Below are 19,671 nucleotides of genomic sequence, written 5' to 3' on the forward strand. Positions count from 1 at the left end.
TTTCCTGAGATTGGCAATTGCTTCATATATAATATTTCACATAACTTTCTCCACATGAATCGTTAACTTATGGACAAGCTCTGAAATGTCTAAGTTTTGATTCGGTAGGTACAGATCCATCAGGTTCTCTATGAACTTTACCTTCCTCTGGATTTACAGAGGAATGTAATGAGAATGTTTTGCTCTGGTTCAAAGCAATCGTTCTATGACCTCCCAATCATCCTAGGAATTACTTCCATGGCTTTCTGTTGTGGGATCCTCTTTCATGGTCCCATACTTCTTTCTTGGTTTATTTCTTCATTTTAGTGGAACATATGCTTCAGTAATGTTTTGACAAATGCTGCATAAGGCTATGAAGCTTTTGAGAGAGTCCTTGTTCATAAATGTCTGTTTTTTTTGCATTCACACTTAATGTATAGCTAGAGTTGGTAGAAACTTTTAGGCTGGAAATGTTTTTTTCTTATGAATTTTGAAGATACTTTTTCATTATTTTCTATTTTTCAGCATTGCCATTGAAAAGCCCAAAGCCATTTTGTAGATAACCTGTTTTTCTTTCTGAAAATAAATAGGATGTTTCATTTGTTCCAATATTTTTTAAAAACTATTTCATTAGTTAGAATGGTCTAAAATATCATTTGAGGTTGCAATTTACGTTTATTTGATTACTGGTTCATGATTTTCATCTTAATTTGCTTTTCAATCTATTCTCTAGATGGCTATTTATCTTGCTGAATTAAGATAGAGGAAAAATCAATAAAATTATTTAAAAATAAAGTTTAGGTTTCAAAGGCCTTTAAATCCTATGCTGCACATTGAAATCACCTGGCAATCTTTACAAACTATAGATGCCTGATTCTCACCTACGTTATTTGGTACAGCATGCAACCAAGGCATCAGTATTTTTTAAAGCTTCCTAGGTCATTATAATGTTCAAGAATGTTTGGAAACCACTATCCTAAGGAATTACAGACTAGAAATATCTGGGGCCATTATACGACAGGGCTATCAGAGATTTTCTTAAAAATAGAAAAGTACAGAGAGAGGAGTCAGGGCTTGGAGCATTGAAAATTCCAGGCTATTAATTTCAGTAAAAGAGTTGCCTATTATAAATTTGGTGAGCACTGTTAATAAAAGAGAGTAGATGCTACGTACTTTGAAAGGGCCTAGAGTTTACTGAACATAGGAATGTCTAGAACACATAATTCAAACATATATAGAAGTTAAATTGTTTAAATATGAAGGATGAACATGTAATAATGAGAACCTTATAAAAGACCTGAATGCTAGAGGTGCTGTATTTAGTTACTAATGAACATTTTAAAATATCTTCATTGCTTATTTCTAAACATTTACAAATTTCTAAAATTTGTAAGATGAGAGCAGTGTCTTATGTGCCACTGCATGAGCGAGGAGTAAACATAGTTTACTACATGATTAAAACAAAATTCCGTCCTAAAAAAGTATGAGGTTACAACTGTCAGAAGATAATTTTTTCTTAATGTGAGTCTAATAAGAACTCTGAAAAGTATCTGTAGGCTGACTGGCATCCTTGAAAAGCTAAAAACAATCTTTCACGTTTTCTAGGTTATCCTCTTGTTCCCCCAGATAATACTAGACTCCTACTACTTTCTTTTTTTTTTTTTCTTGGAATAGCAATATGAATCTGAGGAACATTATTTGGCTTGAGATAAATTCTGTCATGCTCTATTGACTCTAATCCTCTGGAAAAAGGAAAACATAAGAACATCAGTATTGGGTTAATTCACCTGTAAATAAAATGCTGATGGGGTACACGCCTATCGGGGGAACATGGCCCAGGAGGAAGCTACTACTAGAACACTGCTAGCCCCATCTGACTGGGATCTTTTTGGCTGAAACGGAAACAAATAAAAGAGTGGGGAGATAATTTTTCTTATTTTAGTTTAGAAAGGGAAAGGGTCTTTATTTCTTGGATTTTAGTTTGCCACAGGCATTGAATAAAAGATGAGGCATTCTCTATAATATATTTTGTCTTGTTTTGTTCATCTCCTTGTGTAGATGCCTGTTCAGACTCCAACTCTGCAAGCCAGGATGGCCCCATCGAGACACACGCCTTGCCCACCAGGCTTCCCTATCATGGGCACGTCTTCCTCTCTCACTGGGCCTCCAACATTTCCTGCATATGGAGCTTCTCCACAATGTCCTTCTCCCTGCCCTAGGTTAATACAACCCCCTCAGCCATCCCAGCACTTAAGCCTATTTTTCACTGCTCAAACAAATGACTTTAGTGCAGCATTTGGAGGAAGGAAAGAGAAGGGAAGGGAAAGAGAAAGAGGAAGAACAAACAGGATTCTGCTTCTATGCCATAATTTACAAATCTTTTTAAAGCACCTAACAAACAATTTAAAATCTGGATTTTAAGTCATCAAATATGCTTTGTGAATAAAAAATAAAATAACATCTCTCCTTGTGACATGTGTGTACATTTATCTAAAATGTTAAAAACAAGTCTCTAGTTGGAATTATTTTGAAATTTAATCTTTCAGTTGCATTCTGTGTCTTTAAAAAGGATAAAACTTTAATACAACATTACCTGAAAACTTCCTTAGTCATTTTTATGAACATATGAGTTGTTTGTTTTCTTGCTTGCTCTAGGTCTGCCTAGTGAACAATTTTCCCCCAATATGAATAACAATAATATCGTTGCCAAGATTTTGCATTGTACTTTGCTATTCTGCCATCACCTCATTTCTTAAACTTAAGGGCCATCTTCTATTTCTTTAAAAACAAACATCTAAAAGAAAACTTACTGCTGAAAACATCTGCAACTACTGTCATTTGCTTTTAAGGACTATGCCTAAAGTCGTGAACAATTTAAAAGCACAATTTGCCATATGGATGCTATAGCAGTTATTTGCTCTGTTGCTTAACATAGGAGTGTATTGGATAGATATAACAGCTTTTGCATTGGCACAGAGAAGTAGCAGATTGGCCAAGAGCTACTAAACAGGTGCTCTCTGTAATGGCAATAGAAGATTCATAATCTTCTCTGAGCTTCGTTCTCTACACAATTTTTGAATGTCTATGTCAAAGCTAGGATAGAAAGACTACTCCAAGACTGCTGCACTAATCTCACATGGACCAGAAACCCAAGGGGTAGAGCGTGGTACTTTTAAAACATTATGATGCTGTATCCATTTCATTCTTTGTAATCTATCTCCAAGGGCTGTCATTGTCCTTGGGGGTCAGGTCCATTCTGTCCCCATCCCAGACTATTATCATAAATTTCTGTTTTTTCTGTCTCTATGCTTTTGCCTATTCATGCAAACATTCACGAGTCATGTTAGTTCCCACACTTCCAAGGTCAAGAATCTGTTATGGCTCCAAAGCTTTTCTAAAGTAGATCCCAAATACCTTGTTATTACATTGAAGAGACTCCATGATCTGAAATGATTTTTATTTCCAAACTGTTTTTTATTTGAATATTTTAAAATTTTACGTTATTCCTATTTATGCACGTGTATCTATCTATCTGCCTTTCAAGTAAGTGTCTACCATAGTTTTGAAATTTGGAATTAGGATTTGATGTCCAAATTCATTCACCCTTCTGTCTGCTGAAGAAGAAAATATATACACAATAGTCAAATTGGAACCAAATCACACTTTTTATGTTCTAATGTCCAAGCAAGGAACATGTTGTAACCCGATGGAGAATAAAGTTTAGGCCTGAGACCATTGTGAGTTACTTTACTTGCACGTGAAATTTACGTTATGAAACCAGATGACTTTTCACCTTTAGGAAGAGCTTTCTGCTTCTTATTGGAGGAATGTTATGGAGGCTGAGGCTGAGGCTGGGGTCTGTTTCAAATACAATGAGGCATTATGATCCCAATTATTAGTGAAAGCTAAATTAGTCAATCCTTTGACCATTAATTATTCTTCTGTGGAAACATGTTATTTTCTGTATTTCGTCCATCGGCCTTACTATTTGAGCCTCTGGTCAACTAGGGATGCCAGCACCATATTTTAGAAAGAAAACAAATATATCAGAGGTTTCCTCCTCCAAAGACGGTACCTAACACTGCTCCTTTCAGAATCTTAATGGAGTCATTAGGATGTTCCACATAACACTTGCTCCCAAGGGACACTGAAATGTGTCAGAACAGATTTCACTAACTTCAGAACCTTGAAGCCTATGCTGAATTTTTGCCTCCATTTGCTCTTTCACCACTATTATCCATAAGCATATAGAAACTAATTAAATTTTTTTAAAGTTTTCTTTTAGATGTTTGTTTTTAAAGAAATAGAAGATGGCCCTTAAGTTTAAGAAATGAAGTGATGGCAGAATAGCAAAGTACAATGCAAAATCTTGGCAAAGATATTATTGTTATTCATACTGGGGGAAAATTGTTCACTAGGCAGACCTAGAGCAAGCAAGAAAACAAACAACTCATATGTTCATAAAAATGACTAAGGAAGTTTTCAGGTAATGTTGTATTAAAGTTTTATCCTTTTTAAAGACACAGAATGCAACTGAAAGATTAAATTTCAAAATAATTCCAACTAGAGACTTGTTTTATTTTAGATAAATGTACACACATGTCACAAGGAGAGATGTTATTTTATTTTTTTATTCACAAAGCATATTTGATGACTCAAAATCCAGATTTTAAATTGTTTGTTAGCTGCTTTAAAAAGATTTGTAAATTATGGCATAGAAGCAGAATCCTGTTTGTTCTTCCTCTTTCTCTTTCCCTTCCCTTCTCTTTCCTTCCTCCAAATGCTGCACTAAAGTCATTTGTTTGAGCAGTGAAAAATAGGCTTAAGTGCTGGGATGGCTGAGGGGGTTGTAGTAACCCAGGGCAGGGAGAAGGACATTGTGGAGAAGCTCAGGAAATGTTGGAGGCCCAGTGAGAGGGGAAGACGTGCCCATGTTAGGGAAGCCTGGTGTTGGGTGTTAGAACCATAGATGGGCAAGGCGTGTGTCTCCATGGGGCCATCCTGGCCTGCAGAGTTGGAGTCTGAACAGGCATCTACACAAGGAGATGAACCTGAGGAAGGCTTCAGAGTCCCACCAGGCTGAGGAAGGTACTTGTGTAAAAGAAGAAATAGCAGCAAACAAGGGGGATTCATTACATATTGATTAAATAAGTAATTATATTGAGGATAATGGGAGCCTGGTTTCTTGCTGTTAGAGGAGGAAGTTAAAATAAGGAAACTTAGAAACTAGACTAAACATATGGTATTGAGATAATCAGTGTGAATTCACGATTTTCAATAGATACAGAAGAATAGATGAAAACTGATGTGTAAATGTACGTGTGTGTGTATGTGTGTGTGTGTGCGTGCATATGTGTGTGTTTATTTATGCTTATATGTGTGGGTATATATAGATATATCCTGGCAGGCACCAATTTAATCAGCTAATCAAAGTAAACATAACCAGTAATGGCAAAATCTGACATGGTCCACCATCAAATAGAATGCAGTGAAAACATATCATCATTACTGTAATATCCCTGCTAAATGCACTACCTAATTTGAATCATGAGGAAGAAATAGACAAACGCAAAGTGATGTATATTCTTCTAAATAACTGAATAAGAATATTTTTTAAATGTCAACATCATGATAGTCACAGAAAGAATAAAGTGCTGGTTCAGACTGAAAAAGACAATGAGAAATGACAAATAAAATATGATGTGATTCTAAACTGAATCCTTTTATAATAAATTATCAGATAGTGGATGAAATTTCAATAAAGATCAGCAAATCAGATGGTAGCAATATATTCAACTACTTTTCTTGTTATAATGGTTAGATTGTGATCATCGAGGAGAATGTCTTTATTTGTAGCAAATACTCAAGTATTGGGGCATCAGGTCAACAACTTACATTGAAGTGGTTCAGAAAAAAAGCTTTTGTACTTGTAACTAACACTTCTGTTAGTTTGAAATTATTGTAAAATACGAAAAAGAGAAATAATTACTACAGAAATAATTAATTAAAAACAAAAAGCAAATACGAACAAAAATACAGGGTTTAGAATCTAACTCCATCAACATTTCAAATAAGCATGTATAATTTTAGAAGAGCTTATTATTCAAGAGATACTTCTTGTTAAAATGACTTTGTACTAAGTAAAAATGCAAATAGAAATGTACCTTTTTCAAAAATAATTGTAAATGTTATTCAAGAACAATAGTGTTTTGGTGGATAGGAACAGTAAAAATGGGTAAAGGAGACCTTTAAAATACTAACATTTACCCTAATAAAAATGCATGTAGGAAATGAGTTTGGGTACACATGCCACCCTTGGCATGGATGTTGTTGTAGAATAGAGTATTAGAAAGAGTAAATTTGTGATGAAGGGAGAAAAGGATTAGTGAAATATTTAAGGGTAAAAGACAGAAACCACAAATACATTGTGAAGGCAAACAAAAGTTATATCTACATAAAAAGAGAGTGGCCATTGGAGATAACATAAGAAAACTTAACAAAAATGCAATAAATACGGACAGAATTGGATGATTACTGAGAGAATACTTTCTGAAGTTGCACTTACGAGTCATAAGAGACCAATGGAGGGACCCCAAGATTAGGATCAAAAGAAAGAAGTAAAATCCACCAGTGGTTGGTAAAATATTCTAGTGAAATATGTTTTGTTGTCTTATAAATGTACTTTTACTTACAATTCAATTGTTTTATGTTAAACATGCTTCTAGTTTCAGATGACACCTAGAAGCTTCTATTTCAAGACAGATAATTGAACATCATTTTCTTTCTGAAGACATAAAATGATATTACCTAATAAAATTTTAATGAGAATAAATGTATCATACCAAAAATAATGGGAGAAAAATTATGATTAATTTAATGACATAAAATATAGAGGCAGATAAAAATGGTTGACAAATGAAACAGAGGGAAGCCTAAAATGAAAGCAAGCAGGGAATGCATGGAGAGGGGAAGGAGGTGGAGAGTGAGAAGGGGACCCCAGGGAGAGGGCCTGGCATCTGTCTTGAAAACTTCCTGCTTCTCCTCAGTATTTCTGTTGAGCAACGGTGGCCTGGTATTTAGCCCTATGGAATTTTTGAGGAAATGTAAATAACTTCGTTGATGATTAGGGCAAACATAGTACCTGACAATACCTCAAACCTGAAGCCTGCTCTATTTCACCATCTGCAGGACCCAAGAATAAAGCCTAGTCGAAGCTCAACACTCACCTAAAGCAAAGCTCTGGCCAGGGCAATGCAGCCTGTGTCAGAGTTCCCTTTCGAGGTAGAGAAATAGCAGAAAAATGGCCCTCCTATACCACCCAAGCTAATCACCTCTCAATTCTACCTGAATCACAGACATTCTGTCACACATAAGGAAACTAGTGGTTTAAAGAGAATGAACAATATAAATAAATATAATTTATCCTGCAGGAAGAAACAACAAATCATTGGGCAGAGAAGAAAAACAAAAGGGGCAGAATGCAATAAAAGAGGCATTAAATTAGTAATCTAGTTAGTGCAAAGGAATCTCGTAATGCCTGCGTTGTGAAAGGCCTAGAAAGCAATCAAACAAATTAGAACAGATAATCAACAGAAATAACCAATTTTTTTTGGAGTGTTTGCCTCAAAGAAGTGGAACTGTGCATCGTGAGTGTTGAGGGTGAACTGCTGCTTTTCATCACTGACACTTGTAGACTTTTTTTTAGCAACTTCAGGGACATGATTGTTACTATTGTCATAAATAAAACTGACAAGCAAATAAACATACAAAATAGCACCTGCATAGCAGCTTGTAACACAACGTCCACAACTTCGCATTCAAGGCAAATGGTTTAGGATAAAGAGGATTGTGAAGAGACCAAAACACAATTACAGAGTTAAAATCTCCCTAAACATTCAAAAATAGGATAAATGGCACCATGTAATATCAAATCAGTGATTCTGAGGACAAGTCTGAACAATTCTCTTTAAATGTAGAGGGAAAGGAGAAAGGAGAGAAGGGGATGAGGGAAATGTGTTAGACACAGATGACAGGGGAAGATAGCAGATTTTTTAAAAATAAAAAAGTATTGTTTTACAGAAATAACACAAAACAGTGCCAGCATAAGCAAAAATCCTCCTACTGAAAAATGTCCAGAGATAGGCAGAAAAAAATAGCCTATATGTAAAGCAGCAGAAATCAAAATGAGATTTGACTTCTTTATGATATTAAATGTCAGTAGGCAGTGAATCAACATCTGCAAACTTCTGAGCTAGAATTCTGGAGCTCGATAATCGTATAAAGTTTCTTTAATGTCAAATGCATACAAAAGAGATTATCCCGGAATATTATTCAGTGATAAAAAGAAATGAGCTATCAAGCCACGAAAAGACACAGAGGAACCTGAAAAGCATATTGCTACCTGAAATAAGCCAATTTGAAAAAGTCTACATACTCTATGATTCTAATTATATGACATCCTGGAAAAGGCAAAACTCAAGAGACAGTGAAAAGATCATTGATTGCCAGAGACTGGGGGTAGATGAGGGGAAGTGGGAGAGAGAGATATTCATAGCACAAGCACAGGAGATTTTAGGGCAGTGAAATTAATGTGTACGATACAGTAATGATAAACACACGTTGTTACGAATTTGTCAAAACCCATAAAAAATGTACAGCACAGGCCGGGCGCGGTGGCTCACGCTTGTAATCCCAGCACTTTGGGAGGCCGAGGCGGGCGGATCACGAGGTCAGGAGATCGAGACCACGGTGAAACCCCGTCTCTACTAAAAAAAATACAAAAAAATTAGCCGGGCGTGGTGGCGGGCGCCTTTAGTCTCAGCTACTCGGAGAGGCTGAGGCAGGAGAATGGCGTGAACCCGGGAGGCGGAGCTTGCAGTGAGCCGAGATTGCGCCACTGCACTGCAGCCTGGGCGACAGAGCGAGACTCGATCTCAAAAAAAAAAAAAAAAAAAATGTACAGCACAAAAGATGAGCTCTAATATAAATTATGGACTTCAGTTAATAATAGTGTACTAATCTTGGTTCATCAATAATAATAAATATACCACATGGATATGAAGATGCCAATAACAGGGTACACTGTTGGGGAGGAAAGGGCAAATATGCACATTCCAATCAATTATTCTGTAAACCTAAAACTGCTTTTTCAAACAAGTCTATTAATTTTAAAAAGTCATGAAAACCAGAACTCAAAAAATATATAAGCATTACTCCTGTCTTGAAAATGAAAATCTATTTTATTTTATTTTATTGTTTTTCAGTGAATGGAGACAAAGCTAGAATATCCTACTCTTTAGTTTTCAAGTTTTAATTTATATGTGTGTGTGTGTGTGTATGTATATATATATATATATATATATATATAAACTACCAGTTTCAACGATTATTAAGTCTTCCCTTAATTCTTAACCTGGCCCTCCAATTCTGTCACATCGTTAGGCAGTGCCGCCCAGTGAGCGCCACCACCTGTGGTCTGTGCCTGGGGACGTGGTGCTTCCTCTCACGGGACCAGTTCTGTTTCTGCTCTTTTCCCTAACCAAAAAGGCTTCTAAAGAGACAAGATTTCAAATTCTGAGAAAGAAATGGTGGAATCTACCTATTCTTTTCATTTTCAAAATAAAAACAACTATTTCTTTTCTTTTTTTGCTTTTACCGTGTCTCATGTATTTTTCTCAGCCACATCATGGGATAAAACAATAACAAGTTCACCAGATCTGACATGAGGCTGGTAAAAGAAAAAAACACAAAGAACCCCTGATAGCATCAAAACTTAGATGCAAATTCACTGTTCTTACCAATGACCTTTGCCTAAGTGAACATAAAAATAACCATTTCTATACATAACATTTCTCCTCCTCAAGACCAAATTTTCGAAATAATGACTTGGACAAAATTCTAATTTCTATTGCATGATCAACTAGTTGAGTGATATTTGCAGCTTTACTTTCTAATTCTTTTTAGCAGCTCTCACAACATTTCTAAACCCATATATCATTATTAAATGCCTTTTAAATAATAGTTTTTAAATCATTATATTTAATAGGACTAAGATATAATAGAAATTTGAAGTAGTTTTTATACTTATGTCAAATTATCCTAAAGGCACAGGATCATTATTGGAGAAATCTGATTACCAAAAATGTTTCAGATAAATTAATACTATTTTGGAGGGGAAGAGAACAGATTAATCAGTGAAAAGGAAAGATAATGTTAATGAGTTAAGCACCTAATTATTTTAACTTATTTCAGTATTGATTTAAATAATGTTCGATTGAAGAGGCTGTCTTATCCATGGTCAATACCAATTTAAAGTGCTTTAAGAGAATTATTTATTTATACTTTTCTGTGGTACATTTTAATAACATTAAACTACTTAGTCTTCAAGAGGTCAGTTTTTTTAAAGTGTACTTTTTAAAGAGAAATGACAAAACAGTAAAAACACCATAATTTTGGTTAAATAAAAAATATCTACTTCTAGATTTTTGTAAATGTTAGAAGTAGAAAGGAGCAAAATCAAAGTTGCATTTTTACAAAATCATTTGTATTTTTCAATAGTTGTTTTCCCACTATGGCCTTCAAAATAAATTTTCTTTCAATATAAAGATACTTGTGAAAACAATCACAAATTTTATACTATTACCCCAGAAATAAATTCATAATAATGTATATAATGCTGGAACATTTCTTATTTTTAAATATTTGAAAGGCAAAAATGTAATATTATTGTTATACACTTTGCTTTTGGCTAATGAGATTAAACATTTCCATTTCTTTTCTGTTAATTGTCTGATAATGTCCATACTGAAATTTTATGTTTGCCTTTTACAAAACTTATGAATTCCAGAGAGGGCAAACATACAGGTATTTTCCAATGCTTTCATATTTTATAAGCACCTTTCTATCAACTGATTACTTATCTAGGTAAGTTATGTTTCTGTGTGTTTAGGAAGAAGTGAGGATCAAATGATTTAGGTTATTGTAATATATTTTTACATGTATCACAATTCCCATTCTTCTTCTTTTTTAAGAGATAGAGTCTTGCTCTTTTGCCCAGGATGGAGTGCAGTGGCACAACCATAGCTCACTGTAATCTCAAACAACTGGGCTCAAGCAATCCTCCTGCCCCAGCCTCCCAAGAAGCCAGTACTAAAGGTGTGTGCCACCATGCCTGGCTAGTTTTTTTTTTTTTTTTTGGATAGCTGGGTGTCTCAGAGATGGTCTCAAACTTCTAGCCTCAATCAATCCTCCTGCTTCAGCCTCCCAAAGTCCTTGGATTAGAGGCATGAGCCCCCATTCTTCTTTTAAAATTCTTTTAGCTAACTATGCTCATTTTTAAAACTTTAATATCATATTACTAATATTCCTGTCTCTAAACTCACTTACTATTAATTCATTATCTTTGACAATTAGATGGGAAAGCATACATAACACCAATTTTAAATTAGTTCATTTGATGAGCTAACTAGATTCCTTCCACAAACACCGATGTGGGGAAAGGCACAAAATCAACAAGGCGAGGGATTGTATTTTTAGTCATGTGAACTACTACAGAGAAAAAATGAGTGAAATATTATCAGGAGAACAGGTTCTTCATTTTCTACTTCTATGTTTGATGAGCTTATTTTTGCCTGAGGTGACGTGGACCCCTAGGTACATGACAACACAGGGCTGATCATTCTCACTCCTTTTGTGTAAATATCTTCTGTTAGGTATTGGATTCAGTTTGTTAGCACCTATATATCCTCCTGATAGCCATAAGGAAGAAATAGCATATAAATACTATTTTATTTATATTTCAATATCGGGCAATGAAATGATGGTCAAAAGATTATGATGTTATTTTATCCAATGAAATGACACAGTGTTGAATATGCTTAATTAGGGAGTGGAGTTATAAGTATGTTTGTTGAAGTCAATAATGTTTGACCCTTGCAAAAGATGACAAAGCGAAAGTGTTAGCTAAAAACTAATCCATTAAATTATTATTTTTTATAATTGATATTATTTTTGGCTCTCAAATGCAGCCTGCGTTTTTTTTCTAATGTTCAGAGTAAAAGATATTTTGAAAAACAATGAGAGAAAATCTTCCTTTTTCTTTTTCTTCCTTTAGTGACACTGGGGTGTAAGAATGAATTTTAGTCTCCCCCAAAATCTAATCAACTCTGAACTGGCTTGGTAATCAGCTTGGTTTTAGGAATACATTTTTACTTAGAAAAGAATCAGTATTTGTTTTAAGCAACACCAAATCCCTGGGGTCCTTTCCTGATCTTACATATAAATAGTAATAATCACATTTTTAAATAGTTTAATGTTTCTGTTGTCTTTTAAACTGTTAAAATAATAAACTAACACTAAACTTTCCAAGAGAATGGCAAAAGCACTGAGGCCACTCTTGTGTGGTTGGTAACTTATCTGCAGTTTTATTAAAATATCTGCTGAGACTGTTTATATGCTTTTTAAATATTCACACACATTTAAAAATAGAATGCATTTTCTTCTTTAATTTTCAGTGAAAAGAAAGCAATACTTCTGGATCACTGAATATGGACTTACCGTAATGAATCTGTCAATTCCCGATTATGTTTCTTGTGGTTTAGTTAAATGACAACTGCATATTTTTCAAGATCAATTACTAATTACTTCTCAGCAGATTCACAGGAATACTGCTTTCCCTCAATTTGGAAAAGATCATTATAATACTGAAATTTCTCATTTTCATTTGTATATTGTACCCTGTAAGCTGTACTATTTTTGTTTCTCATTTTCATTTGTATATCGTACCCTGTAAGCTGTACTATTTTTGTTTCTCATTTTCATTTGTATGTTGTACCCCATAAGCTGTACTATTTTTGCACAGCTTGTACTCAGTGTTTTCCTCCTGAAGTTAAAAATATTTATGGTTGAAAGCTTAAAAACAAATCAAGAAGTGTGATCCACAATTTAAATATTAAACTCATTTTAAAATTGAAGCCTTTCGGCCGGGCGCGGTGGCTCACGCTTGTAATCCCAGCACTTTGGGAGGCCGAGGCGGGAGGATCACGAGGTCAGGAGATCGAGACCACGGTGAGACCCCGTCTCTACTAAAAATACAAAAAGCTTGCAGTGAGTCGAGACTGCGCCACTGCACTCCAGCCTGGGTGACAGAGCGAGACTCCGTCTCAAAAAAAAAAAAAAAAAAAAAAAAATTGAAGCCTTTCCTAATTTTCTACTCAGATATTATCAGTGCGTTTTACTTCTTTTGTTCCTGCTACCCAATCTTGATATTTTTTACTCCATTCTAGTTAACTATTTCACCCACTGCTAAGGATTTCTTTTTTTCTTCCATAAGAACAAATTCAAGGAAACATGGTAATTATAGACAACACATTTTTAAACTTTAGCAATGAAACTGCTTAACTGAATCCCATGAAAAAAGTGTATGTTCTTTAACTTTGTTTGTTTTCTTTATTGGGTAAAGTAATATTCAAGAACATGTTAAATAAGTTGGGATCTGGAAGCAGCTTTCTAATATTTTACCATTAAAGTGAAATTACAGGATATATTGTGGTTCTGGATAAGTTACAGATCCTTATATAAACATGTTACTTACAACTATATTAAACAGAAGAATAAAAAATGGTACTCTTAAATAATTGACTATTACATTCTTTCCTAGAAATTCGGGTAAAACATTTGGTAGGTGGAATAATGTCTTATACATTTCAAAGGCTGTCAGTTAGCAATCCAGCCTATTTCTCAATAGTTAAATTCAACAGTGGTTAGATTCCCCACAATATAGAGAGTTGTAAAGTGGCAGATTAAAAAGATGGGAAAGTTTATCGCTAGCAATTAAAGAAGCTTTCATTCCAGTTAGATAACTGATAGAATAATGAAATAAAAGATACGTACATACTTGTATATTCCTAAAATCAATGGTCAAGACAAGAAGTATTATAACAGTTAGAGAAAGAAAAAAAAAAAAACATAGCTGGGCCAAAGATGGCAAATTATGATAATTGAGAACATGGGAATGGATTTCTTTTTCAAGACACCTCTGTGACTAATGCAATATTTGGAAGATTGTTGAAAATAAGCATTAGAATTTCTGGCGGAATCAATTTAAAATTGTACCTTGTTGAAGTATATTCAAAACACAAATATAAAGTAGCAAACAGAACAATTACCTTTAAAATTGGGTCTGATTCTTGCATCATATCCTGATGTCCTGCCCATTAATTTATCCAGAAAATCAGAAGGTGACATTGGAGCACTTCGAGATCTTGCACTATCTGTTTCCTTTGTGGCAACCAAACTATAAATAAGAACAAAAATACAGACTTTACAAAAAGAAGTATTTCTAATAATTGTTACCTACAAATATAAAATAGAAATGCTGAGCTAAATATCTTTGGCAACAAAACATAAAACTTTAGATATCATACAGTGAAGATTATAATAAGATAGACATTTATAGATTTATAGTCAATACTTGTAAGGGTTCATATCTATTCAGTCCAATTGTCAGAGGTGGCATTCTTTTGTATTAAACCTGAAAACAAAGGCCACTTCCAAAATATTAAGCTTTCAAATCTGTGTTTACAAAAGCCTTATTTCTGATAGCAATTTTTAACCAAATGTATCCTTATTGCCTTAGGTGTAAGAAAATATGAAAATTCGACTGTGAACTACAATCTTATTGCTTTTATTGAGGGAAAACATCACTTTTCAGGTTTTGTGAATTTTTCTTAGCAGTAAAAACTTCTGTCTAATAAGTTAAACAAAGTTTTTTTCCTTCAATTAGAGTACTTCCTGAATTAGTAACACACCAAGTTAAATTCATTCTGCTTTCACCTACATGTCATTAGTCTTCAATACCTTTTGTTCAGATCTAAAATTTGTGTGTCAAGATTGAGAAATTGCCATAAATGTACCATGTGCACCTGGATATTATATTAGTAGAACCTGTGTCCAGGAAAGGTAGTGTGTTCCTCTGTTCTTTTCATCCAGTTTTTTTCCTTTGTGTCCAGCCACTTATCCTAGAAACTCAGTGTAGGCTGCTTCCCTGTCCAGCTCTTCACTTACATAGCCTTCCCCAACAGAAGCTGGGGCCTGCTTGTTAAGATCAAATGATTCTTTTTATCCACAGAGTTTTGCGCAGGAAAGTGAAACTGACTTTCTGCAACTGATGTGTTCAAGTTGATGTCACTTCCTGAAGATCATCAGTCATCACATGCTCCTAGCTCTGTCATTCAACTCAGGACATTGCCAAATCAAACCATTTGGGTCACCATATGATCATAACAAGATCAATTAGTAAATTCCTTAGATTTCTCCTGCCAGAATTTCAGTGAGAAGTAAAATTGGGGCTTAGAGCCATCATCATTAAGTTGTTTCACAGGGATATATGCAGTGATTCATGGGCACAGTTTTAAAATTTCATCAATCTTGGTGATAATATGAGAATGAGATTTCTGTAAGCACAGAATCATAAATAACAGTATCTATTAGCTATTGCCGTGTTCTAGAGGTTCTGTCTGGTTCTGGGCACTCTGAGTCACTTGTTTCCCCAGTGACTCTCATTCTGTCATTCTTGCTTTCTTCCAGAATGGAAGCGTTTTTTCTCCCTATTCTGTTGGCTCCATATGACTTCGTGATCCTTTATCTCTGATTATTATTGTTCAACCAAACTGTCATTGTGATCACTGGGAAGTTTATTCTAATACAAAAATCATTATAATAATAAAGAATATTTTTTTAAAACCTATCTTCTCAATGACTCTAGAGCTTTCTTCTACCATCTGGTTTTAAGTAACTTTTTCCTGTCCTATCAAGAAGCATTTGTTTATATTCCATGGTTCAAGAATAGTGTGGAAAAGCATCGTTGGAGATTTTGTAGCTACATGCTGCTGCTTCTAAACCATTCTCTTTATTTCCCTTGCAAAATCTCTCCTTTCAATTATCAGAAAATAAACTTCTACCTCCTCCTACCAACAAATGTACCAATTTATCTTGATCTGAGCCAATAATACTCTGCCTCCTTCTCTTTTAAAAATACCAGATGACGGCCGGGTGCGGTGGCTCATGCCTGTAATCCCAGCACTTTGGGAGGCCGAGGCGGGTGGATCACGAGGTAAGGAGATCGAGACCATTCTGGCTAACACGGTGAAACCCGGTCTCTACTAAAAAATACAAAAAAAAAAAAAAAAATTAGCCGGGCGTGGTGGTGGGCTCCTGTAGTCCCAGCTACTGGGAAGGCTGAGGCAGGAGAATGGCGTGAACCTGGGAGGCGGGGCATGCAGTGAGGGGAGATCACGCGACTACACTCCAGCCTGGGTGACAGAGCGAGACTCCGTCTCAAAAAAAAAATACTAGATGACTATGTATACTGAACCACAATCCTTCACATTGTACACTGAATGTGGGAAAATTATCCTAGATTATTATGGGCAGTTCTATATGCAACAACATATAAGGATATATATATGTATAAAGATACATGCAACAGCATCCTTATAAGGATATTTATCCTTACAAAAAGGAGGCAGAATTATATTTGATGAGAGACAGAAGAGGGAAGGCAATGTGACCATGGAGACAGGAATTGGTGTGACGCGGCCACAGCAAAGGAATGCTGGCAGCCACCAGAAGCTGGAAGAGAAAAGGAATGGATTCTTGCCCAGAGTTTCTGGAGGTAGCACGGACCTACTCACACCTTGATTTTGACTCAGTGAACTCATTCCAGACTTTTGGCCTGCAGAACTGTTAGAGAATAGATTTCTGTTCTTTGTGGTAATTTGCTACAGTTGCCATAGGAAACTAATACCAACCTTCTATTGAATTTTTCATTTCTGTCATGCTGCTTTTCAACCCCAGAATTACTCTTTGGTTCTTTTTTTATAATCTCTATCTCCTTATTATTTCCTTTTTGGTGGGACACTATCATACTTTCTTTTTAGCTCTTTGTACATGGTTTCCTTTAATTCTTTAAATGTGCATAAAATAGTTGATTTGAAGTCTTTGTCTCGTAATTGCAATGTCTTTGCTTCCCTAAGCATGCTTCTATTGATTGTATTTTTCCTGTGTTTGGTCCATATATTTTTGTTTGTTTGAGAAACTTATAAATTTTATTGAAAACTGGACATTTTAAGTAATATACTGTGGTGACTATGGAAATCATATTGTCTTTTCTCCCCAGAGTTTGGTGTTGTTGCTGTTTTTTAAATGGACTTTTCTGAACTAATTCTGTAAAGTCTACTTTCTTTATAATATGTGACCATTAGAATATCTACTTGGTTACCTTAGAGATCAGCTACTAATTGAACATGGATTTTATTAATTTCTAGAACCAATAAGTCATTCAGTATTTGCTGGGGGTTCTGTGTCATGGGGTCATACTTTCAACACTATGTCAGGTAGTTGATTACTCTAGACTTGACTTTCACTTGTGTGAGGCCTAAAAGTCAGCCAGAGTTGAGTGCTAAGGGTCTTTCCAGGTCTTTCCTGAGCATGCACACAACCCTGGGTATATTACTTTGCTAGGGCTGCCATGACATAGTATCATGAACAGGTGGCTAATGCAACAGAAATTAACTTTCCCACAATTCTAAAGTCCAAGATCAAGTTGTCAGCAGGGTTGGTTTCCTCTGAGGCCCTCCCTTGTTGGCTTGTAGATGTCCATTTTCTGTTTTTTTGTATGATCTTTTCTTTATGTATGTCCGTTCTAGCTTCTTATAAGCACACGAGGTATATTGTATTAGGGTATATTGTTTTACCTTAATTACCTCTTGGTAAGGTAACAAATCTTACCTCCAAATAAAGTCATGTCTGGAGGTACTGACAGGTAGGACTTCAACATAGGAGTGTTGGGAGAAAAATATTCAGCCCATATGTGTGACCTTCCAGATAACCAGGAATATATGCAGTTTTTCCAAACCCATATGGGCATATCATTCCAATGCTTTTCCATTTAAAATTTTTGTTAAGTATATTGAGTGCCCACACTATTACTGATTGCCTTAGGCACCTGTGAAGTTAAAAAAAATGACTCTAAATGTTTTAAATAAACTTCTTCAGGAGAAAGGCTTTTGGCGGTGGGTGAACTCCAAGTTAGGTCACAGAAAAATAGATTTGCAAATGGGGTCTTCCAGAAAACCTGCAGACAAGTTAAATAATGATCATTCTTAAAGAATAAGGCCTTAAAGGAGTTCAGACTCCATGGTGTCCCCTCTGGTGGCTGCCAGATTGTGGACTTTTCCTGTAATTTGGGGCTATTGGTTTACATTGTCACCACGGAGCTGAAGAGAGGGGGTGGGAAATTGAGCAAATTATAATGCCACAAATCCCACTGTTTTTACGAAGAGAAAAATGTTTTTCTTCAATACACAACTTCAGGAATCACTACAAGCCTCTGACTAATTGTCAGACTTTTGAAAAAGTTGATTCTCACAATTATTTTTTTGCCAGTTTTCTTGTTGCTTTCATAAAGAAGAGAATTTATGGAGGTCCTTACTCTACTATGTGTTTCTTATTCTACTATTTTTGCTGATGTCACTCTCTAATAATGCCTTCCTAGACTTCTTTTTATATTGTTTTACTATATCTTTGCTTTAAATAACCATGTCCCTCACAGCTCCATTCTGGAGCTCTTCCATTGCTCTCTTTGTGAATAATTTTATTTACTCCCATGGTATCAACTGCATACCATGATACTACTTTGTAGGTCTTTCAAAAAATGCCTTTTTTCATAAGTAATGTCAAAATTTACATTTATTTATTTATTTATTTATTTATTTATTTATTTATTTATTTATATATATTTAGAGACAGGGTCTTGCTCTGTTGCCTAGGCTGGAGTGCAGCAGCATGATCACAGCTCCCTGCAACGTTGAACTTCTGGGCTTAAGTGATACTCCTGTGTCAGCCTCCTAATGGGGTCTCACTATGTTGTCCAGGCTGGTCTCCAGCTCTGGACTCAAACAATCCTCCTACCTTGGCCTGCCAAAGCACTGGAATTACAGGCATGAGCCACTGCACCTGGCCAAGATTTGCTTTTAAAAGAAAGGATGCAAAGTCTGTCTTTAGGATTTTCCTATAATATATGTCCAAACACTGTAGAGTAAATATTCTCAGTGACTGTTATTCTTGTGGCAGTAATAAATAATTCTATCTATCATCTATTTATCATCTATCTTTTCATAAATATTTTCAGATACAGCAAGTATTAGTCAGCACAATAAAGAAAAAATAAAAGACTAAGATTTAATTAAGATTAAATCTTCATTAATTTTAGATTTAAGATTTTCACTATCTACCAACAACTTTGACAAAAAAGTAATTTTATTTATCTAGGCAGACCAATGCTAAATTGGTCATTCATACAAATCATATCTTGCAAAAGTCTGTCTTTTTCTAGTTTTCATTAATCCATTTCTAAAATATTTTTCCAAGTGTTACAATTGAACATTAATATTAAAACAGATTAAGAAAATCAAAAAATCACATTTTTCTCATCTCATACTAAGCAATCACTTATCCATTGAAACCACCTATTATAATAGTTTGATATTTGAACCAATATGAGAAATAAGGTATTAAAAATTCTCCAGTAGTGGATGTAGAGATGTCATCTCTGCATACTTTTTAAAAAAATATTACTCCAAATACAAGTAGTGGTAGGGACTGGCATGTTAAGTGCCATGTGATGCTTGCATT

The 19,671-nt window shown here is 35.0% G+C and overlaps 1 protein-coding gene across 3 annotated transcripts in view; it reads right to left on the reverse strand.

The window, feature by feature from the left end:
- The window catches only part of GLRA3 (glycine receptor alpha 3), a 175,264-nt gene that overhangs the window by 120,173 nt on the left and 35,420 nt on the right, over positions 1 to 19,671 (reverse strand). For all 3 annotated transcript variants that reach the window (XM_032148941.2, XM_032148940.2, XM_058435839.1), the window contains one exon: positions 14,145 to 14,272. In XM_032148941.2, the coding sequence (XP_032004832.1) occupies positions 14,145 to 14,272 (128 nt within the window). The remainder of the gene's footprint in view (positions 1 to 14,144; positions 14,273 to 19,671) is intronic.

This window comes from Hylobates moloch, unplaced genomic scaffold, assembly GCF_009828535.3.
Source record: "Hylobates moloch isolate HMO894 unplaced genomic scaffold, HMol_V3 SCAFFOLD_3, whole genome shotgun sequence".
NCBI classification, from domain to species: domain Eukaryota; kingdom Metazoa; phylum Chordata; class Mammalia; order Primates; family Hylobatidae; genus Hylobates; species Hylobates moloch.